General features: G+C 36.1%; 1 protein-coding gene across 25 annotated transcripts in view; it reads left to right on the top strand.

The window, feature by feature from the left end:
* The window catches only part of MCTP1 (multiple C2 and transmembrane domain containing 1), a 491550-nt gene that overhangs the window by 391729 nt on the left and 81182 nt on the right, over positions 1 to 18639 (top strand). For 21 of the 25 annotated variants that reach the window (XM_074328730.2, XM_074328719.2, XM_074328715.2 and 18 more), the window contains one exon: positions 6260 to 6379. The exons of the other annotated variants lie outside the window; for them this stretch is intronic. In XM_074328730.2, coding sequence (XP_074184831.2) covers positions 6260 to 6379 — 120 coding nt within the window. The remainder of the gene's footprint in view (positions 1 to 6259; positions 6380 to 18639) is intronic. 25 annotated transcript variants of the gene reach the window in all.

Raw genomic sequence — 18639 nt, 5'->3', positions numbered from 1 at the left:
TCATGACTGCATGCAGTCACCACAAGCTAAATATGAAAAAGACTGAAAATGGACCTCATTTCATCATCTCTTCCTCCTGTACTTCATATGGCTTCTTGAACCATTATCTATGGATTCTAGGGAGATATTGGAAAAGTGAGAAGCTGCAAAAAGGGTCCGAAATGTTATATGGAGTATAAGCCAGTATATTCCTGTAGTAACACCTACTGTTCATTGAGCATCTTATATGTGCCAGGCACGAGGCTAATTCCATCTCAAATCTGCAAAGTCAATAGTAAAATTCCCACTTTTCAGATGATAAACTAAGAGAAATCTAGTAACTTGCCCAAAGACCCATAGCTAATGACTAGAGAATTTGGATGTAGACATGAGCCTGACTCAAACACCCGTGTTTTTTTCCACTGCACTGCACTGCAGCAGCTCCTTGAGCGATTCCCTGGTCATCACTGACAGTCCAAGGCGCGTTGACAGAGAGCTTCTAACATCCAAAGTAATGCATAAAACTCGCAATACCCTTTTTCTAATGAAAGAGGTTGTGTGTACTTATTACCCTTTGACTAAGGCCCCATGAAGATTTTCTGCTGTAGAATTCTTATTGGGAATTATGATAGCCACCTAGTGATTTGAAAAACAAAACCAAATTTTTGGAATAGTTTTTAGTCTTTAATGAGCAAGGATAGCTAATGTGGGGCTAGATATTTTGCTTGGAATGGGGGCGTTGATTCCATTAAAGTAAAATGCAGGTAGTCCAAGTTTCCTTATTAAAAGAATGGGGCGGGGAGCAAAGGGAGAAAGATGAGAGAACTGTGTTAAAAAGAGGAAAAATAAGGAAAGAATGCCCGTGATGGAGTCAAAGGAAATTAAAGACTATACAAATGTGCCAGAGTTTGTATTACCCAATTTAACATTGAGAAGTTCTATAATACGGTTGGTAAGTCCTTTTTCCATGTCCCACACAGACGAAAAGGGGTTGTGGAAGTATGGGGTGAGAATAGATGCTAGGTTTTTTATGGTTGATAGTTATATTCTGAAGATGTGCCAGTGATTTTTTTGATTCCTTGATTTCTTTTTTTGCCTCATCTTAGCCTGTTTTATCTCTTTTCCCCCCAAACCTCTGGAAAAGTGCGGTCAGGAACAAGGACAGATGTTACATTGTCTTGGCCTTGCTAGGGTTTCTCTGAACTGCCTTCTTCCTCCTGTTGCCCTAGTGAGACACTGAACACCCCGCCTTAGGAGTTACCTTGGCTTTTTGTAGGAAAGAGGAGAGGATCACTCTTAGTGCAGATGGGCTGCAAGGAGACAAGAAGCGCAATGTGGACAAAATGAGCTAAAAGATGTTTTTCTTCCTCTAATGGCTCTTTATTAAAAGATCCTCACCTCCTAATGAGGATTAGAATCATCACTATTAATACAGGGAACAATTGCTTTTTTCCCCCTAGTGATTCTTAGCAATCTGAGTCCAGACACCAGTCATATATTAATTTTGAAAAGCCAGTATTAATGGCACATAGTAATTGTTCGATACATATATTTGATAATCTATGTTTAAACTTTTTTTGAACGTTTGAAATCTTCTGTTCAACGTTCAGAAAGAAAAAATGCTTTTGCATTCTGATTTATTCAGAAATCTCATTTACCTTTTGCATTATTATTTTTTATTTTTATCTTCCATTGCCCTACTTTGGCAACCATCAGCTTGTTCTCTATATCTATGGGTTTATTTCTGTTTTGTTTATTCATTTGATTTTTTAGATTACACATATAAGTGAGATCATACAGTATTTGTCTTTCTCGGTCTGACTTATTTCACTTAGCGTAATACCCTCTAGGTCCATCCATGTTAGCGTAAATGACAAGATTTCATTTTCTTTTATTGCTGAATAATATTCCATTGCATATGTACCACATCTTCTTTATCCATTCGTCTACTGATGGACATCTAGGTTGCTTCCATATCTTGGCTATTGCTAGTAATTCTGCAGTGGACATAGAAGTACGTATATCTTTTTGAATTAGTGTTTTTGTTTTCTTTGGATAAATACCCAGAAGTGGAACTGCTGGACCATATGGCAGCTCTATTTTTAATTCTTGAGGAATCTTCATATTGATTGTAAGTGAGTGGCTACATTGATTTACAATCTCACCAACTGTGTAGGAGGGTTAACTTGTCTCCACTTCCTCGCCAACACTGTCCTTTGTTGATTTATTGATGATAGCCACTCTGATAGGTATGAGGTGACATCTCATTGTGGTTTTAATTGTAATCTGCATTTCCCTGATGATTAGTGATGTTGAACATCTTTTCATCTCTTGGCCATCTGTATGTCCTCTTGGGAGAAATGTCTATTCAGGTCCTCTGCCCACTTTTTTGATTGGATTGTTTGAGTTTTGGTGTTAAATTGTATGAGTTCTTTATATATTTTGGATATTAACCCTTTATCAGATGTATCATTGGCAAATATCTTCTCCCATTCTGTAGGTTGTCTTTTTGATTTTGTTGATTGTTTCCTTTGCTTTACAAAAACTTTTTAGTAGTCCCATTTATTTTTTCTTTTGTTTCCCTTGCTTGAAGAGATAGATCCAAAAAGATATTGCTAAGAGTGATCTCAAAGAGTTTATTGCCTATGTTTTCTTCTAGGAGTTTTATGGTTTCAAGCAAAACATTTAAAAATGTTTAATCCCTTTTGAATTCATTTTTGGTGTAAGAAAGTGGTCCAATTTCATTTTTTTTTTTCATGTATCTGTCCAGTCCTGTCAAAACCACTTATTGAAGAGACTGTCTTTACCCCATTGTATATATCCTTGCTTCGTTTGTCATAGATTAATGACCACATAAGCGACAATTTATTTCTGGGCTCTCTATTCTAGTCCTTTGATGTATACATTTGTTTTTATGCCAATACCATACTGTTTTGATTATTCTAGCTTTGTAGCATATTTTGCTATCAGGGAGCATGGTATATTACTTTAGGTAATAAAGGTATTTTAACAATATTAATCCTTCCAATCCATGAGCTGGTATATCCTTCCATTTATTTGTGTCTTGTTCAATTTCTTTCTTCATGGTCTTATAGTTTTCAGAGTACACGCTTGCTTTTTTTTTTTTTTTTTCAACATTAGGGTCTCCTTGATTAGTTTACTCATAAGTTAGATTCTTAAAGAACACACAATAGGGAAAGAGACTATTTTTGTCCTGCTAGGATCCATAAAACTAATGCAGTTTCTTCCTTTGTCTCTCTTCTCTATGATTCCTCATCCTGTGTTCTAGTGCTCTGGTTGTTAGGGCATATCAATAACCATAGATATTCATGAGATATGTTGTATCGGTTCTGAGCGCTATATTTTAAGAAAGCTATGGATGTACTAATTGGATGGATATGGTGAGTAAATGATGTCCACCATGGAGAATACCAGAAATCACACTTTGTAACTGGTGCTTGAAGCAACTAGTGATGTTGAACCTAGAGAACAAAAAGGCATGACGGATATCTTGATTATTTATAGGATTGTGATCCAGAAAGTGTATTCTATGCAACATCCAGCCTACAACTAACACCAATACATGGACATTACAAGGAAGTTTATTCTGGGTAACAACAGGATTCTAACACCAATGAATGGACATTACAAGGGGGAATATATATGCTCAACAGATTAAAAACAATTACATTTGGTGATGTTTAGCAATGAAATCATCTGAGTCCCATTCATGAGGCCAGAAAACCACAAAGTCAGATGAATGTCCTCAGAAAAGGCAACCATATAGGAAGGTCCAAGAGAAGAGACTGTGGTCAGACCAAATACAAAGATAGTTAATGACTGCGTAGCCAGAATACAAAGAGTCTTTCTATTAATAGAAATTCCAAGTACTTCTACCTTATGTGCCTCAGAAAGTTGTTAGTGACAACCCAGGTTGGAATCTGAATACATTTTCCTTGAAGGCACTTGGTTTTATACAGTGGCTCTAGAGTACATTTACTGATACAAATATTTAAGAAGATTTATGTTAAATGAGTTGGAAACCCAGTGTCCACTATTCATTAATTCAGCACGTATGTATTTAGTGAACACCCATTATGCTTCAAGCACTGTTGTAGACTCTGGGGATAACACAGTGAACGAAAGGAAGAAGGCCCTTCCCATAAGAGCTTATATTCTAAGAACTAGCTCACTTTTACAACTAAATGTGTAAAGAATTAATATGGGTTCTAGCCAAAACTAATTTTCTTTTTTTCATGTGTTGAAGTCTGTTAAATTTGCCTTAATTCACTTCTTGAATAAACAATTAACTTTTTTTCTTTAATTAGGGTGACATTGGTTAGTAAAACAATTAACTTTTAAAATGCATTTTATAGAATAATCCTAGCAATTGATTACACTTTGTTTTATCTTTATATATATTGTATAAATTTCAAAAGTTAGAAGGAAAACATTATCCTTTCGTGGAAACCTTTCCACTTTTCTGGTGAAAGAAAAGATATGGCTCATGCTTCCTGCATGGACCTATTTGAGATTTTCCTTCTTCAGGAACTTGAATCTACAGTTACCGTGTAATTCTGTCCAAAATTCATTTCTTGGGTTACTAAATCATTATTTATGCTTTTTGGCGTCCATCTGAATTATGAATATCAAAGAATTCTGTAAAACATGCAATTTTCAAATTTTAATGTCACATTTAAAAAAATAAAAACAACTCTCATGGTATAAAGTCAGTTTAAATATTGGAGAAAGTATGTTAGAGGTTATGAGGTCTATAAAACTCTGTTTAGAAGTGAAAACAATGAGGCGGAGGACTTTCTAAGGCTCAGAACCTGGCTTCCGGCCCTTATGCAGGGGTCTCTCCACCGCTTCACACAGTTTTGTTTTCTCTTCCATTTGAATGGGCTGTAGACTTGGCTGAGGCTTATTAGGAAGGCTGCGCCTGGCCCGTGCTGCTGTGCCTGACACAAGTGTTCTTACGGTAAAGCCCCTGATTCTTCTGATCTATCAAATACACGGCGTTTGTGTCGCCCCCACCAGCCGGCTCGAACTCCCCGTTATACTGTGGTTCAGCTACATCTTAGCGGGCGGATGACTTTCTAGTTTTGAGTGTTAAAATATGCATTCACTGAACAGCTTAGTCGATAATTAGTTAACTTTCTACGATTTGTAAGGTATTGGTAGCATTAACACAATATCTTGGGGGTGCTTACTGGGTACTAAGCAGTGTGGTAAGTCCTTGAAATGTTTCAGCTATTTAATTCTCACCACTGCTCAGATACTCTCATCATCCCCATTAGACAGAGGAAGTAAAGGGAAGATATGTGTGGGTGGGTTATAGGGCTAGTTAGCATCAGGAGTAAAATCCAGCTCCTAATTACCGTCTGACTTACTATTACCTTAATTTGGCAGCAGCTGCCACAGACCCAGAGAATTTAGATGGCCTGTCCAGGATTGTAAGAGTGGTGAGGGATGAGGGCGAGTCAAACATTATATTCAGTGCTAGTTACTTTACAATGCAGATGCTCTTAGAGTGGCTCCTGCCAGCTTAGGTGAGTTCTGAATCTAATATTTGTCTTACAATTTTAAAAAATCATGTTTATACTTAGAGAAGTATGTAGTTTTAAAAGATAATAGAAATAGACATTTTAAAATTTCCTTTGGTAAAATTATTATTTTTTTAAATAGCTGTTTCATTTCTATGGTAATGCTGAATGTTAAGCCAACCTTTTTTTATAAATGTTGGTAGCAGTGTTTTTTATTCATAATGTGAAACCTTTGAGGCTGCCTGGTGCAGCTTTGGTATTTTCTTCTGCCTGTTATGCTTGTTACATTGTGTGATCAAAGTGAGATTTAAAACATCCCTGATAATAGTGATTCATTCTTCATCACTAAGGCAGATAGACTGGCTATTTCTGACAATGTGGTGAAGCTCATTTGGCTGCCCTTTTTTTTTTTTTTTTACTTTATTTTGTGCAAACTAACAGTTTCACTGAAGGAGAAAAATTAAAATTGTCTCATTGACAATGTAATGATACCAGTTTTCCTTTATAGAAATTAAACAAAGTAAAAATCTTAATTGTAACTTTCTAGGGATCAGTTGTGCTTTTAGAAAAATGCCTAGCAATTTCTCAAGTCTTTGTTTTCCAGATAAATCTGTCCCTTCTGAAGCATTTAGTCTTGGGGTTTTTGAAGTGGAGTACGGATAAGAGAGTCCATTTAATGAAATTTAGAGTTGACTCATCTTTTTTTTTCTCTCTCTCTCTCCTCTCTCCTCCAGCTCTTTCTCTTTGTTGTCTGGAACTTTGAGCTCTACATGATACCACTGGTTTTGTTGTTACTACTGACATGGAACTACTTCTTGATAATATCAGGGAAAGATAACAGGCAACGTGATACCGTAAGTCTCTATTTTCTTACTTGTCTGTGTTTTTGTTCTTATGCCTAGTCCCTCTGACAAGATCAACATTGAATTTGGTTTTACAAACCAGAAATTCAGTCCATAAATGCTCAAGTTTGGAGAAAAGTTTTATCAGTTCAAAACTAACAACGCTTTGGTCCTAACACAATAGAAAGTATTCACTATTTCTAACATTACTCTTCTTGGTAGGAACTAAAGTCAAGAACACACCAATGTCTGACCTATGTTTTTTAATTATAAGTGGGTTATTCCAAATGATTATTTCTTTTATTCGCCTTGTTTTTGTATCTTAATGAATCCTGAATTAAGACATAATATCACAAAATTATTAATGATCACACCAAACAAAATTTATTTAAATCATTTCTTTGTGGTCTGTCATGAAGGAAAGATTGGCAATGGCTGTTGGCCTAGAAAAGTACATAAAGTACCTTAATTCAATTCAGTGAATACCGAGCAATAGCAAATATCCTTCTCTATGGCAGGGGTGTATTAGGAAACCTGCTCAAGGATAAAGAGCAGTCATGTAACCTAGGGAAAGTTATACTAAACCCACCTACTCTCTCTAACATTTTGGAAAGTTTTCAGGATGTGTGAGACCACCTTCTGTCTTTCGAAAAGAGTTTTTGATTGAGAAACAGACAGTAGCCACATTACAATCACATTTGTTCTCCTGCCAACCTTCATTCCCCTTAGATTATCTCAGTTGTGATACCCTTAGCAAACATACAACTTCAGAAAGATTTCTCATATATGAATAAATGGGGGCGGTGTGTCTTCTCCAAATAGGACATTGGTAATTTGATAACTTGACAGACAGCTGTTGACAAGAATTTAAAAGTTTGTAAAACATGAGAATCTATTTGGTAGCTATATGTCTTCATCAGATTACATAGATTTTTTTTCCTTGCCATTAAAAGTCTCACTTGATTTATAATCAAGACTTTTTGCCAACTAGTGTGCCCATAATAATGCAGAAAAGTTATTTGATCATCATACTAGTATCAAGTAATACTTTATTATAATCGTTAGCATCATAATGGTTGTATAAACATACTTGTGAAAGAAGTTCCCTTTTAAATAACACAAATACCATGACTTCAAATGGTAACACAAGCAAAATGCACTCTTCAGAATAATTTTCCTTATCACCACTACCTGATGCACTACCACCAAGTACATGGCAGAGATGCCAACAACGCACCTATCTGTTTTTCACTAGATTATAATTTGAGGGAGAGGACTGTGTATATCTTCGCACTTGCCTCTGTGTCATGTGTTTTGCCAACTAGAGGTGTTCAAAATACTTTTCATAAAGTTTAACAGATTGCTTTTCATAAAGTTTAAGAGATTGCTTCTAGAGATTTTAATGGTTAGGCAGCATCACTAGACAAGAAGTTATTATTATTATTGGCAAGGCTTTTATGGATTATTTTAAATTGCACATTGAGAGACAAGCCCCAAATGCCATAATAATTGGTGTCATGGGGACTCATAGGTACTTTTGTCAATTAATCCAGGATATTTTCTTTAAGAAGATAGGACTCTCAGACAATTGCTTTATTCCCCCCATTTATGTCAGGGAGATTGTCGAAAGAGAAGAACATCTACTCTCCATTCAGTTTCCTTAAGACAAGTTTGCAAGTAAGACTATTTCCAAATAGGAAAAAGTGATAATTTAGTTTTAGCTTCCTAATCCTATATGGGAGCTTATCTTCAAATTTCGTCATTGGTTTGAGTATTTTTAGTAAAAAATTCTGAAACGAGAGTCTTTCCTTGTTATCGTCTTAAGAGTATACCTGCCTTGGCTGGATAGATCCACTTCTAGAGGGGAAATAATAATATATAATTTATCCCCTTCTACGTAAAATTTCTTAAGAATTTTTATAAACCTATTGAAAAGTTACATATTATATAAATTTTCCTACCTCTTTTTCCCCCAAAAATATAACTCCAAAATAGTATTTACTGAATCTTTCCTTGTAGGCCCATCTCTAACAGACTTGCCCTTTTAGCCATGGGCAACATTTTACTCCCCATCACAGCCCAATGTGAAACCTTGTATAGTCTACCTTTCTTTCTTTATTATTAAGTTTATTGGGGTGACGTTAGTTAGTAAAATTACATAGGTTTCAAGTGTTCAGTTCTGTAATACATCCTCTATATATTGTATTGTGTGTTTACCATCCAGAGTCACTTCTTCCTTCCATCACCATATATTTGACCCACTTTTCCTTTTTCTACCATCATCCCTCCCCCCCTTACCCTCTGGTAACCACTAAATGGTTGTCTGCGTCTGAGTTTTGTTTCTTTGTTTGTTTGTCTTGTTCATTTGTCGCTTTCAGTTTTATATGCCACATATGAGTTTTCAACTTTTCTGTCTGACTTATTTTGCTTAACATAATAATCTCAAGATCCATCCATGTTGTCACAAATGGCAGTATTTCATCTTTTCTTATGGCTGAGTAATATTCCATTGTTTATATGTACCACATCTTCTTTATCCAGTCATCTGCTGAAGGACAGTTTGGTTGTTTCCATGTCTTGGCCACTGTGCATAATGCTGCAGTGAACATTGGGGTACATATATCTTTACAGATAAATGTTTTGAGATTTTTCAGGTAAATACCCAGAAGAGGGATTGCTGGGTCATATGATAATTTTATTCTTAATTTTAACTTTTTTGAGGAAACTCCATACTCTTTTCCGTGGTGCCTGTACCAATTTACATTCCCATCAGTAGTCTAATTTTCATGGAATGCCAGCTACACTCCATAATTCCCAGTAATTGCCTTGTATTTGCCCAAAACACACACATCCACATATTCTGTTTCTTGGAGGCACCAGAGCAACAATCACAGTGTTTCATTCAGCTTCTTCTTCACTGGATCAGTTGAGACCTTATGTAATTCTTAAATCCAATTTGTCTAATTATGTATTTTCTGCCATACCCAGCTGTGCATTTGAACTGGTTGCTCCTTTTGAAAAGGGACCTGGATTATACCTTGCTGGTTACAGATTTTATATACACATATACATATACATATATGCATATATATTCACACATACACATACATACATACATATGTATGTGAATTAAGGGAAAGGGTAAGGTTTGCCGTGCTGTGCCTAAGTGACTCTACCGAGCAGTGCACAGCACTGGAAGAATAGTGTTTTGTCCTAAGTCCTTATTGGTATCAAAAAACAATGCAGAATTTTTTCAGCATGTGTAAAAAGTTTAAGGAGTGTCTAAAGTGCATTAATCACACTGTTGGCTAATGCCAAACCATGAACATTTCTGTTTTGGGTGTGTGTTGGCGGGAAAGAGAGAGAATGTGAATGAATTTTCTGTCACAAATACAAAATCTGTACATTCAGCTGAGAAAATTCAATTAGGATGAAAATTATAAAACACACACAAACACACACACACACACACACACACATCAAAATGACCTTCAAGTTTGTATAGCAAAGTAAGAAAATATTTCTATTACATGAGAAGTTAAAAGAGAAAAAAGAAACACTGTGAAAGATGAAAAGTACATAGATGGGTAAAAATTCTGTGTTCAACGTATTGGTTGATAGTTGAAATTAATACTGAAATAGGAAAGGATTTCTTAGTGTGTTTACTGTTTGTTAAGACCATTTCCCTTTTTGGAGACTTAAGATCACAGGAGCCGAAACCCCCTACCTTTTCCCCACCACGGTGCCTGTTCCAGTTAATGAGAAAAATGAGATGTAATCCTTGCCAAGCGAGTTGTGCTGCCGTTAACGAGCTGAACCCATTGAGAGGATAAGGAAACAGCCCTTCCTGAGGCTACTGCTGTAGATGAGAAAGAGGCAGGGTTAGAAATGGTATTTCACGTCTGCTGATTCCCATTTGGACTTGTTAAAAATAAACAGTCCTAGCTCTGAATCCACCTATTCTCGGATCATGACATTAAAATTTCTAGCATGAGAATTATTAGGCTTTTTCAGAGAAAACTGTTTAATACATGCTGCATTCAGAAAAGTCTCTGACATGAAGGGGATGTAAAGATAGGAATGTCTCTCGGTTTGAGCTGTCACCCCAAAACCTGGGGAAAAATCCACACACCCGCCCCTGTACTGCCCATGAGGTTTATACCAACTATCCACATCACAGTTGCTGTGCCCTGAAATTTTGTAAGTTGAAGAGGAGATGCCAGGAAGTGGCCTTTACTTACTACTGAATCCTCATTACACCCTGCACACACCATCCTAAGCATTTTATTTCATGTCAGTCAGTCCTCCGAGAGAGGAGCTGATTGTGTCAGCCCAGATGATGCGTTCGGGCCTAAGTCAGGTGACCCGCGGTCTCTTCCTCTGTGACAAGGGGACATACTCATGTGAAATAAGCATGGCCACAAGAGCCCTTCCTTGAGAGAGGAGAAGCAAGTCTCAGAGAATGAAAGAGATGGCTTGGCCAAGCAGACCAGGGGTCTATTGTACTCTATGAGACAGGTATCGTTATTAGTACTTTATAGCTAAGTAAACAGGGCAGAGAGGTTAGATAGCTTACCCAAAGGCACACAGAACACACACACACACACACACACACACACACACACACACAGAAAGTGGCAGAGCGAGTATTAGAGTCTGTCAATCTGTCTGAAGTTTGTACTGTACGAGTTACCACCAGTCAGTCACATGTCTTTGTAGGGCTATATTTTGGTACATCATGTCTCCCTGGGCACCTTTAGTTTCTCCCTTGAGTTGCGGAAAAACCAGTAGCACTAACTCTACCTTTCAGCAGACAGATTAAAGGAAAACCTTTTTCCCCCCATTTAACCCCCCATATCCTCCTTACTTCTCATTCAGGGAAACGGAGCAGGTATTTATTAGGCAACTTCTGTGTATCAGGTATTTTGCTAAGCCCTTTAGAGACATCATCTCTTCATTCTTTACAATAAGTACATCAAGTACATTATTCGACATGGTTTTATTCTCATTTTACAATGCAGAAATTCAAATCAAAGAGGATAAATAATGAGCTCCGTAGAGTAAGTGGGCTGTGAAGCCAGCTCTGTCCTGTTCTAAAACCTCAGGTTATTTTCATGCTATACGCTTAGGCATGCCTTTCCCAAGGAATCACTTTCTAAGTGTCCAGGTCCTGACATGGAATGCCAGATAACCCCAAATTCCTTCTGATGAGATACCCAGTGACCTCTCAGGAACTAATGCTGGTCACCTGTTTGATCCCAGGGGACTCCATTAATTTTGAACACATTCATGACCTGGAGGACTACCGTTCATCCACCCAGGTGAATGTGGGAGGAGTAAATTAAAGCTGAGAATCCTTCACTTTAGTAAAGAAAGTCTTTGAATATCTTTGACGTGCAAAAATTTTTCAACAGTGTTTTTTAATTACACTTGAAAAGAACATTCACTTTTACTGTCATGATATTCCTCCCACATAACAATCTCAGTTGCCTAATCAATGGAGACATTAAAAGACTGAAGAGTAGGATAGATCAATGAAATCATTCTCTGACTCAGGATCTGACTGTGACACAAATTGAGCCAAAGACAGCTTGCTAAAATGCTTTAGTAAGTACTGAAATGTTATGTTAGCTCCCTCAAATGGCAAAGCCCTTGATGCTTCTTGTCCTTTTTTGAGTATTGTTTCTTGTTGAGTCTGTTCCAATTAGGCCCAGAGCACTTATCTCTAGAAATAAAGCTCGTAAGGCGAGAATTTTCTTCTCCTTTTTAAATAATTTATTGGGGTAACATTGGTTAATAACCATATATGTTTCAGGTGTACATTTCTATAATACAACATCTGTGTGCTGTGTTGTATGCTCACTCCCAAAGTCTATAGTTTCCTTCTCTCAACATATATTTGACCCTTTTAGCCTCTCGCCCCACCTCTTCCTCTCTGATAAGCACCATACTTTTGTCTGTCTATGAGTTTGTTGATTTTGTTTGTTCATTTGTTGCTTTCTGTTTTATATCCCACACAGGGACGAAATCATATGGTTCTTGTCTTTTTCTGTCTGACTTATTTCACTTAGCATGATACTCTCAAGATCCATCCATGTTGCTGCAAACAGCAATTTTCCATCATATTTTATGACTTAATAGTATTGAATTGTATACTCGTATATGTACCACATCTTCTTTTATCCAGTCATCCATCAAAGGACACTTTGGTTGTTTCCATATCTTGGCTATTGTGAATAATGCTGCAGTAAACATAGGGGTGAATGTATATCTTTACAAATAAGTGTTTTCAAATCTTTCAGTTAGATCCCCAGAAGAGAAATTGCTGGGTCATATGATAGCTCTATTTTTAATTTTGTTAGGAACTTCTTCTATACTGTTTTCCGTAGAGACTGCATCAATTTACATTTCCGCCATCAATGTACAAGTGTTCCCTTTTTTCCACATCCTCTCCCACACGTATGTCTTGTCTTATTAGTAGTAACCATTCTAACAGTTGTGAGGTGGTGTCTCACAGTGGTTTTGATTTGCATTTCCCTAATAGCTAGTGAGGTTGAGCATCTTGTCATATATTTGTTGGCCATCTGTATGTCTTCTTGGGAGGAATGTCTGCCCATTTTTAAATTGGATTGTTTGGAGTTATTTTTTGTTGTTGAATTGTATGAGTTCCGGGTATAATTTGGCTATTAGCTCCTTATCAGAACTATTGTTTGCAAGTATCTTCTCCCATTAGCTTGGTTGCCTTTTTGTTTTGTCGATGGTTTCTTTTGCTGTGCAGAAGCTTTTCAATTTGATGTAGTCCCATTCATTTATTTTTGCTTTTACTTTTCTTGTGGTTGGTCAAGTTCACAAAAACCCCTCTGCTACCAAAGTTCATGATTTTAATGCCTATGTTTTCTTCTATGTATTTTATTGTTTTTTATAATATATTCAAATCTTCAACCCATTTTGAGTTAATTTGAGTTAATTTTTGTTTGTTTTCAGATAGCAGTCGTTTCATTCTTTCACATGTGGCTTTCCAATTTTTCCATCTGTATTTGTTGAAGAGGCTTTCCTTTCTCCATTGTATGCTTTTGGCTCTTTAGTCAAAAATTAGTTGTCTGGGTTTATTTCTAGGCTCTTGGTTCTGTTACATTGATTTGTGTCTGTTTTTCTGAATACAATACTGTTTTGATTATTGTTGCTTTGTAATATAATTTGAAGTCAGGGAGTGTGATACCTATGGCTTTGTTCTTTTTTTCTCAGGATTGCATCAGCTATTTGGGATCTTTTGGGGTTCCACACAAGATTAAGGATTTTTTTCCCTATTTCTTAAAAAAATACTATTGGGATTTTGATGTTGATTGCATTAAATGTGTATATTGCTTTAGGTAATAGGCCATTATAACTATGTTAATTCTTCCAATCCATGAACACAGAATATCTTTCCATTTCTTTGTGTCTTCTTCAATTTCTTTCAACAATGTCTTGTAGTTTTCAGTGTATAGGCCCTTCACTTCTTTTGTTAAGTTTATTCCTGGGTATTTTATTGTTTTGTTTGAAATTACAAATGGGATTGTTTTCTTTATTTGTTTTTCTAATATTTTATTGTTAGTATATAGGTATGCAACAGATTTTTGTACATTGATTTTATATCCTCTGATTTTACTGTATTTGTTTATTGCTTCTAATAGTATTTTTGGTGAAGTCTTTAGGGTTTATATGTATAGAATACTGTCATCTGCAAATAGTGACAGTTTTACTTCTTAATTCCCATTTTGGATGCTTTTTATTTCAGCTCTTGCTTGACTGTTTTGGCTAGGACTTCCAGTACTATGCTGAATAACCGTGGCAACAGTGGGCATCCTTGTCTTGTACCCGATCTTAAAAGAAAAGCTTTCAGTTTTTAACCATTGAGTATTACATTAGCTGAGGGTTTGTCATATATGGCCTTTATTATGTTAAGGTACTTTCCATCTATACCCATCTTATTGAGTGGTTTAATCATAAATGTGTGTTGTATCTTGCCAAATGCTTTTCTACATTGATTCACATAAGCATATAATTTTTATCTTTTATTTTGTTAATGTGGTGTATCACATTAATTGATTTGCATATGTTGACCCATCCTTGCATCCCTGGAATAAACCCTACTTGATCATGATGTATTATCTTTTTAAGGTATTGTATTCAATTTGCTAGTATTTTGTTAAGGAATTTTGCATCTGTGTTGATCAGAGATACTGGCCTGCAATTTTCTTTTTGTGTTGTCGTTGCCTGGTTTAGGTATCAGGGTAACGTTGGCCACAATGAGTTAGGAAGTATTCCCTCTTCAATTTTTTGGGAAGAGTTTGAGAACAATAGGGATTAAACCTTTGAATATGTGGTAGAATTCACCAGTGAAGCCATCAGAACTTTTGTTTTTGGGGGAGGTTTTTGATTGCTCTTTCAATTTCTCCTTACTGTTTATCAATTGATTAGATTTTTCAGTTCTTCATGGTTCAGCCTAGGAAGGTTATATATTTCTAAGACTTTGTCCATTTCTTCCAGGTTATAATTGGGTTGTGTACAGCCTTTCATAGTATTCTTGTATAGTCGTTTGTATTTCTATGGTGTCTGTTGTAACTTCTCTTTCATTTCTGATTTTATTTGAGTCTTTTTTTGTTCCCTCAGTGAGTCCAGCCAGAACTTTGTCAATTTTATTAATCTTTTCAAAGAACCAGCTCTTGGTGTCATTATTTTTTCTATTGTCTTTTTGTTCTCTATTTCATTTAATTCTGCTCTAATTTTTTTTAATTAAAGTTTATTGGGGTGACAATTGTTAGTAAAGTTACATAGATTTCAAGTGTACAATTCTGTATTACATCATCTATAAATCCCATTGTGTGTTCCCCACCCAGAGTCTAAATTTTATTCCATGCATTCTACTAACTTTGGGCTTCATTTATTCTTCCTTTTCTAGTTCTTTAAGATAATGTGTTAGATTGTTTATTTGAAATTGTTCTTGTTTTTTGAGATAGAACTGTCATGCTAAAAACTTCCCTCTTAGTACCACTTTTGCTGCATTTCCAAAATTTTGATATGCTGTATTGTCACTTTCATTTGTTTCTATGTATCCTTTGCTCTCTTCTTTTAATATTTAGTAGCATATTGTTTAATCACCACATATCTGTGGCTTTTCCTGTTTTCTTCTTGTAGTTAGTTTCCAGTTTCATACCATTGTGGTTGGATAATATGCTTGGTATGATTACAGTCTTCTTACATTTACTGAGACTAGTTTTGTGCCCCAACATATAGTGTATTCGTGAAAATGTTCCATGTGCACTTAAGAAAAGTGTGTATTCTGTTGTTTTGAGATGAGCAAATCTCCATAAATATCGACTATGTGCATTTGGTCTAATGTGTTATTTAAGGCCGATATTTCCTTCTTGACTTTGTATTTGGTTGATCTGTCCATTGCTGTCAATGGGGTATTTAGGTCCCCTATAGTCATTGTATTTTTTTTGTGTGTGTCAGTTCCTCCCTTTAGGACTGCTAGTAATCGTTTTATATATTTTGGTATTCTCAGGTTGGGTGCATATATATTGACAAGTGTTACGTCTTCTTGATGACTTGTTCCCTTTATCATTATTAAATGACCATCTTTGTCTTGTTAATCTTTTTTATCTTGAAATCTATTTTGTCAGACATAAGCACAGCTATACCCACTTTTCTCTGGATGCCATTTGCTTAGAGTATCATCTTCCAACCCTTCACTTTGAGTCTGTTTGTCTTTGTAGCTGACATGGATCTCCTGAAGGCAGCATATAGTTGTGTCTTGTTTTTTAATCCATCATGCTACTCTGTGCTTTTTAATTGATGAGTTCAGTCCATTTACATTTAGGGTGATTATTGATATGTAAGGACTCATTGCAGCCATTTTATCTTCTGTTTTCTAGTTATTCTGTATCTCCATTGTTTCTTTTCACTGTGTTTCTGTGTGCTATTTTATTTTTATGATGTTCTATGATTTATTTTCCTCCGTTTCCTCTTTTTTGTATGTTGTGTGTCTCCATTTTAGAATTTTGTTTTGTAGTTACCATTAGGTTAATGCCAAAAAAAAAAGTTTCATATGTGTAATAGTCCTTTATCTTCTGATTGCATCTTATCTCCATCCACCTGTGCTGGCTGATTCCTTTTCCCACTTCCATTTTATGTTTTTGTTGTCACAAATTAATCCCTTTTTATGATGTGCATTTGTTTCCAAATTGCAGAAGGTATAGTTTTTTTCAATTGTTTGAACCTTTAACCTTCATGTTATAATTAAGTGTTTAATATCCTATTGGAAATTCCTGCTACTGTCTGTCTGTTTGGCATCTTTCTCACTGTTTTGTATTCTTTTGTCTTTTTGTTTCAGGTGGAAGAGTCCCTTTAAACATTTCTTGTAATTCAGGTCTTCTGGTGGTAAATCCCTCAGGTTTTGTTTGTCTAGAAAAGCCTTTATTTCTCCTTCATATCTAAAGGATAACCTTGCCTGATATATTACTCTTGGTTGGTGATTTCTTTCTTTCAATATTTTGAATATTTGATTCCACTCTTTCCTAGATTATAAAGTTGCTGTTGAAAAGCTTGACGATAATCTAGTGGGGTTTCCTTTATATGTTACAGTCTTCCCCCCACCCCACTGGCTGTATTGAGAATTGTTCTTTTGTCATTAATTTTTGACAGTTTTAATATAATGTGTTAAGAAGGTCTTTTTGCATTGAGATAATTAGGTATTCTTTTAGATTTTTGGATTCGAGGGTGCACCTCTTTCCATAGGTTTGGGGAGCTCTTATTGATTATTTGTTTGAATAGGCTCTCTGTTTTCTCCCTCTTCTCCTGATACACCCATTATTCTTATATTGCTCTTTCTAATGGAGTCAGATAGTTCTCATAGACTTCTCTGATTTTTTTTTAACTCTCAATTGTTTTCTTCCACCTGAGTCATTTCTAGATTTCTGTCTTCAGGATCGCTAATTCTTTCTTTGATCTGGTCTGCTCTATTTTTAAGCTCTTTAATTCATTCTTCATCTAATTTATTGAGTTCTTCAGCTCTAGAATTACTCTTTGGTTCTCTTTTATAGTTTCAATCTCTTTGGTAACGTACTCCTTTTGTTTGTTGATTTCATTCCTGAACTCATTGAACTGCTTTTCTGAGTTTTCTTGTCTTGTTGAATTTTTCAGAACTGCAATTTTGAATTCTGTCATTTAAATCATAGTCCTCAATGTTTTTGAGTTTGTTTTCTGCAGGCTTTTCATCTTCTTTCTGAGCTACATTGTTACCTTGGTTATTGGTGATATTTGATGAATTATTTCTCTGCCTGGGAATTTGAGGAATTGAATTTTTTTTAAGTACTGTTTCTTGTCTTAATAATTTAGCACGTTGATAAGTACAGGTCTTTCTTTTGTTTTCCAATAGATGATACCATAGTGCAAGTTTTTGTTTTCTCTTAACCTGTACTACTGGGACTTCCAGGATCTCAGTGGGGGCCATATTGTGTTGGCCATTGAAAATGCCCTGTATTTCCTAAATAAGTAGGCATTCCTTCAGTCTCAGGGCACCACCCCTGTGGTGGGATGGGTCTGGTGAAGGGACTCTGGGCCTGTGAGTTCCTGATGTTGCTTTACTGCAACCAAAAACCACCAGCTGTGCTATACTATCTGAAGTGTCCCAGCTGCCTCTACTTGGTTCCCCGTGGATGAGTGAGGGAGAGGTGAGCAGAGCTCGGGAGGCAGGTTCATGCATATGTGACTTTGTTCTCTCAACTGGGTTTATCTGCAATGTGTATTGGCCACTCAGGCTGGAATGTTACTTTTGCTCCTTTGTGACCTGCCAAGTGAATGCTGTAATCCGACCCTCCACTGCTATCCAGTCAGTGGGACCATTGTGAGCATCATCCTCTCTCCCCTGCTCACTCTGTTATGCTCACCTTCAGATGTCTCCATGTGCATATGTCTCACACGTGTCTGTATGTTGAGGAATTTCTTTGTTGAATTATAGTTGTCCAACTTGGTGTAACTTTTAGGGGAGAAACCAAAAAGTCTTCTCATGCCACCATGCTGTTGATGTCACCCCAAGAATTTTCTTTGCTGCCATAAATGCTGTTGATTGGACAGTTTGGGATGGTCCACCAAATACAAGCCACAAAAGAAACATCTGATTATTTGGCCTGAGTTTCTATAAATCAAATATGTTCATTTTGTTTTCTCGGCCAGTGCTCTCATTCCAAAGAAGTCCATAGTGAAATATTTGATTAAATGAACTATTGAGT

The sequence above is a fragment of the Rhinolophus sinicus genome, chromosome 3 (assembly GCF_057876585.1).
Source record: "Rhinolophus sinicus isolate RSI-liver-muscle chromosome 3, RSI-T2T, whole genome shotgun sequence".
Lineage (NCBI taxonomy): Eukaryota > Metazoa > Chordata > Mammalia > Chiroptera > Rhinolophidae > Rhinolophus > Rhinolophus sinicus.
The sequence above is the reverse complement of the archived record's forward strand: the minus strand, read 5'-3'. Positions and strand labels throughout refer to the sequence as shown.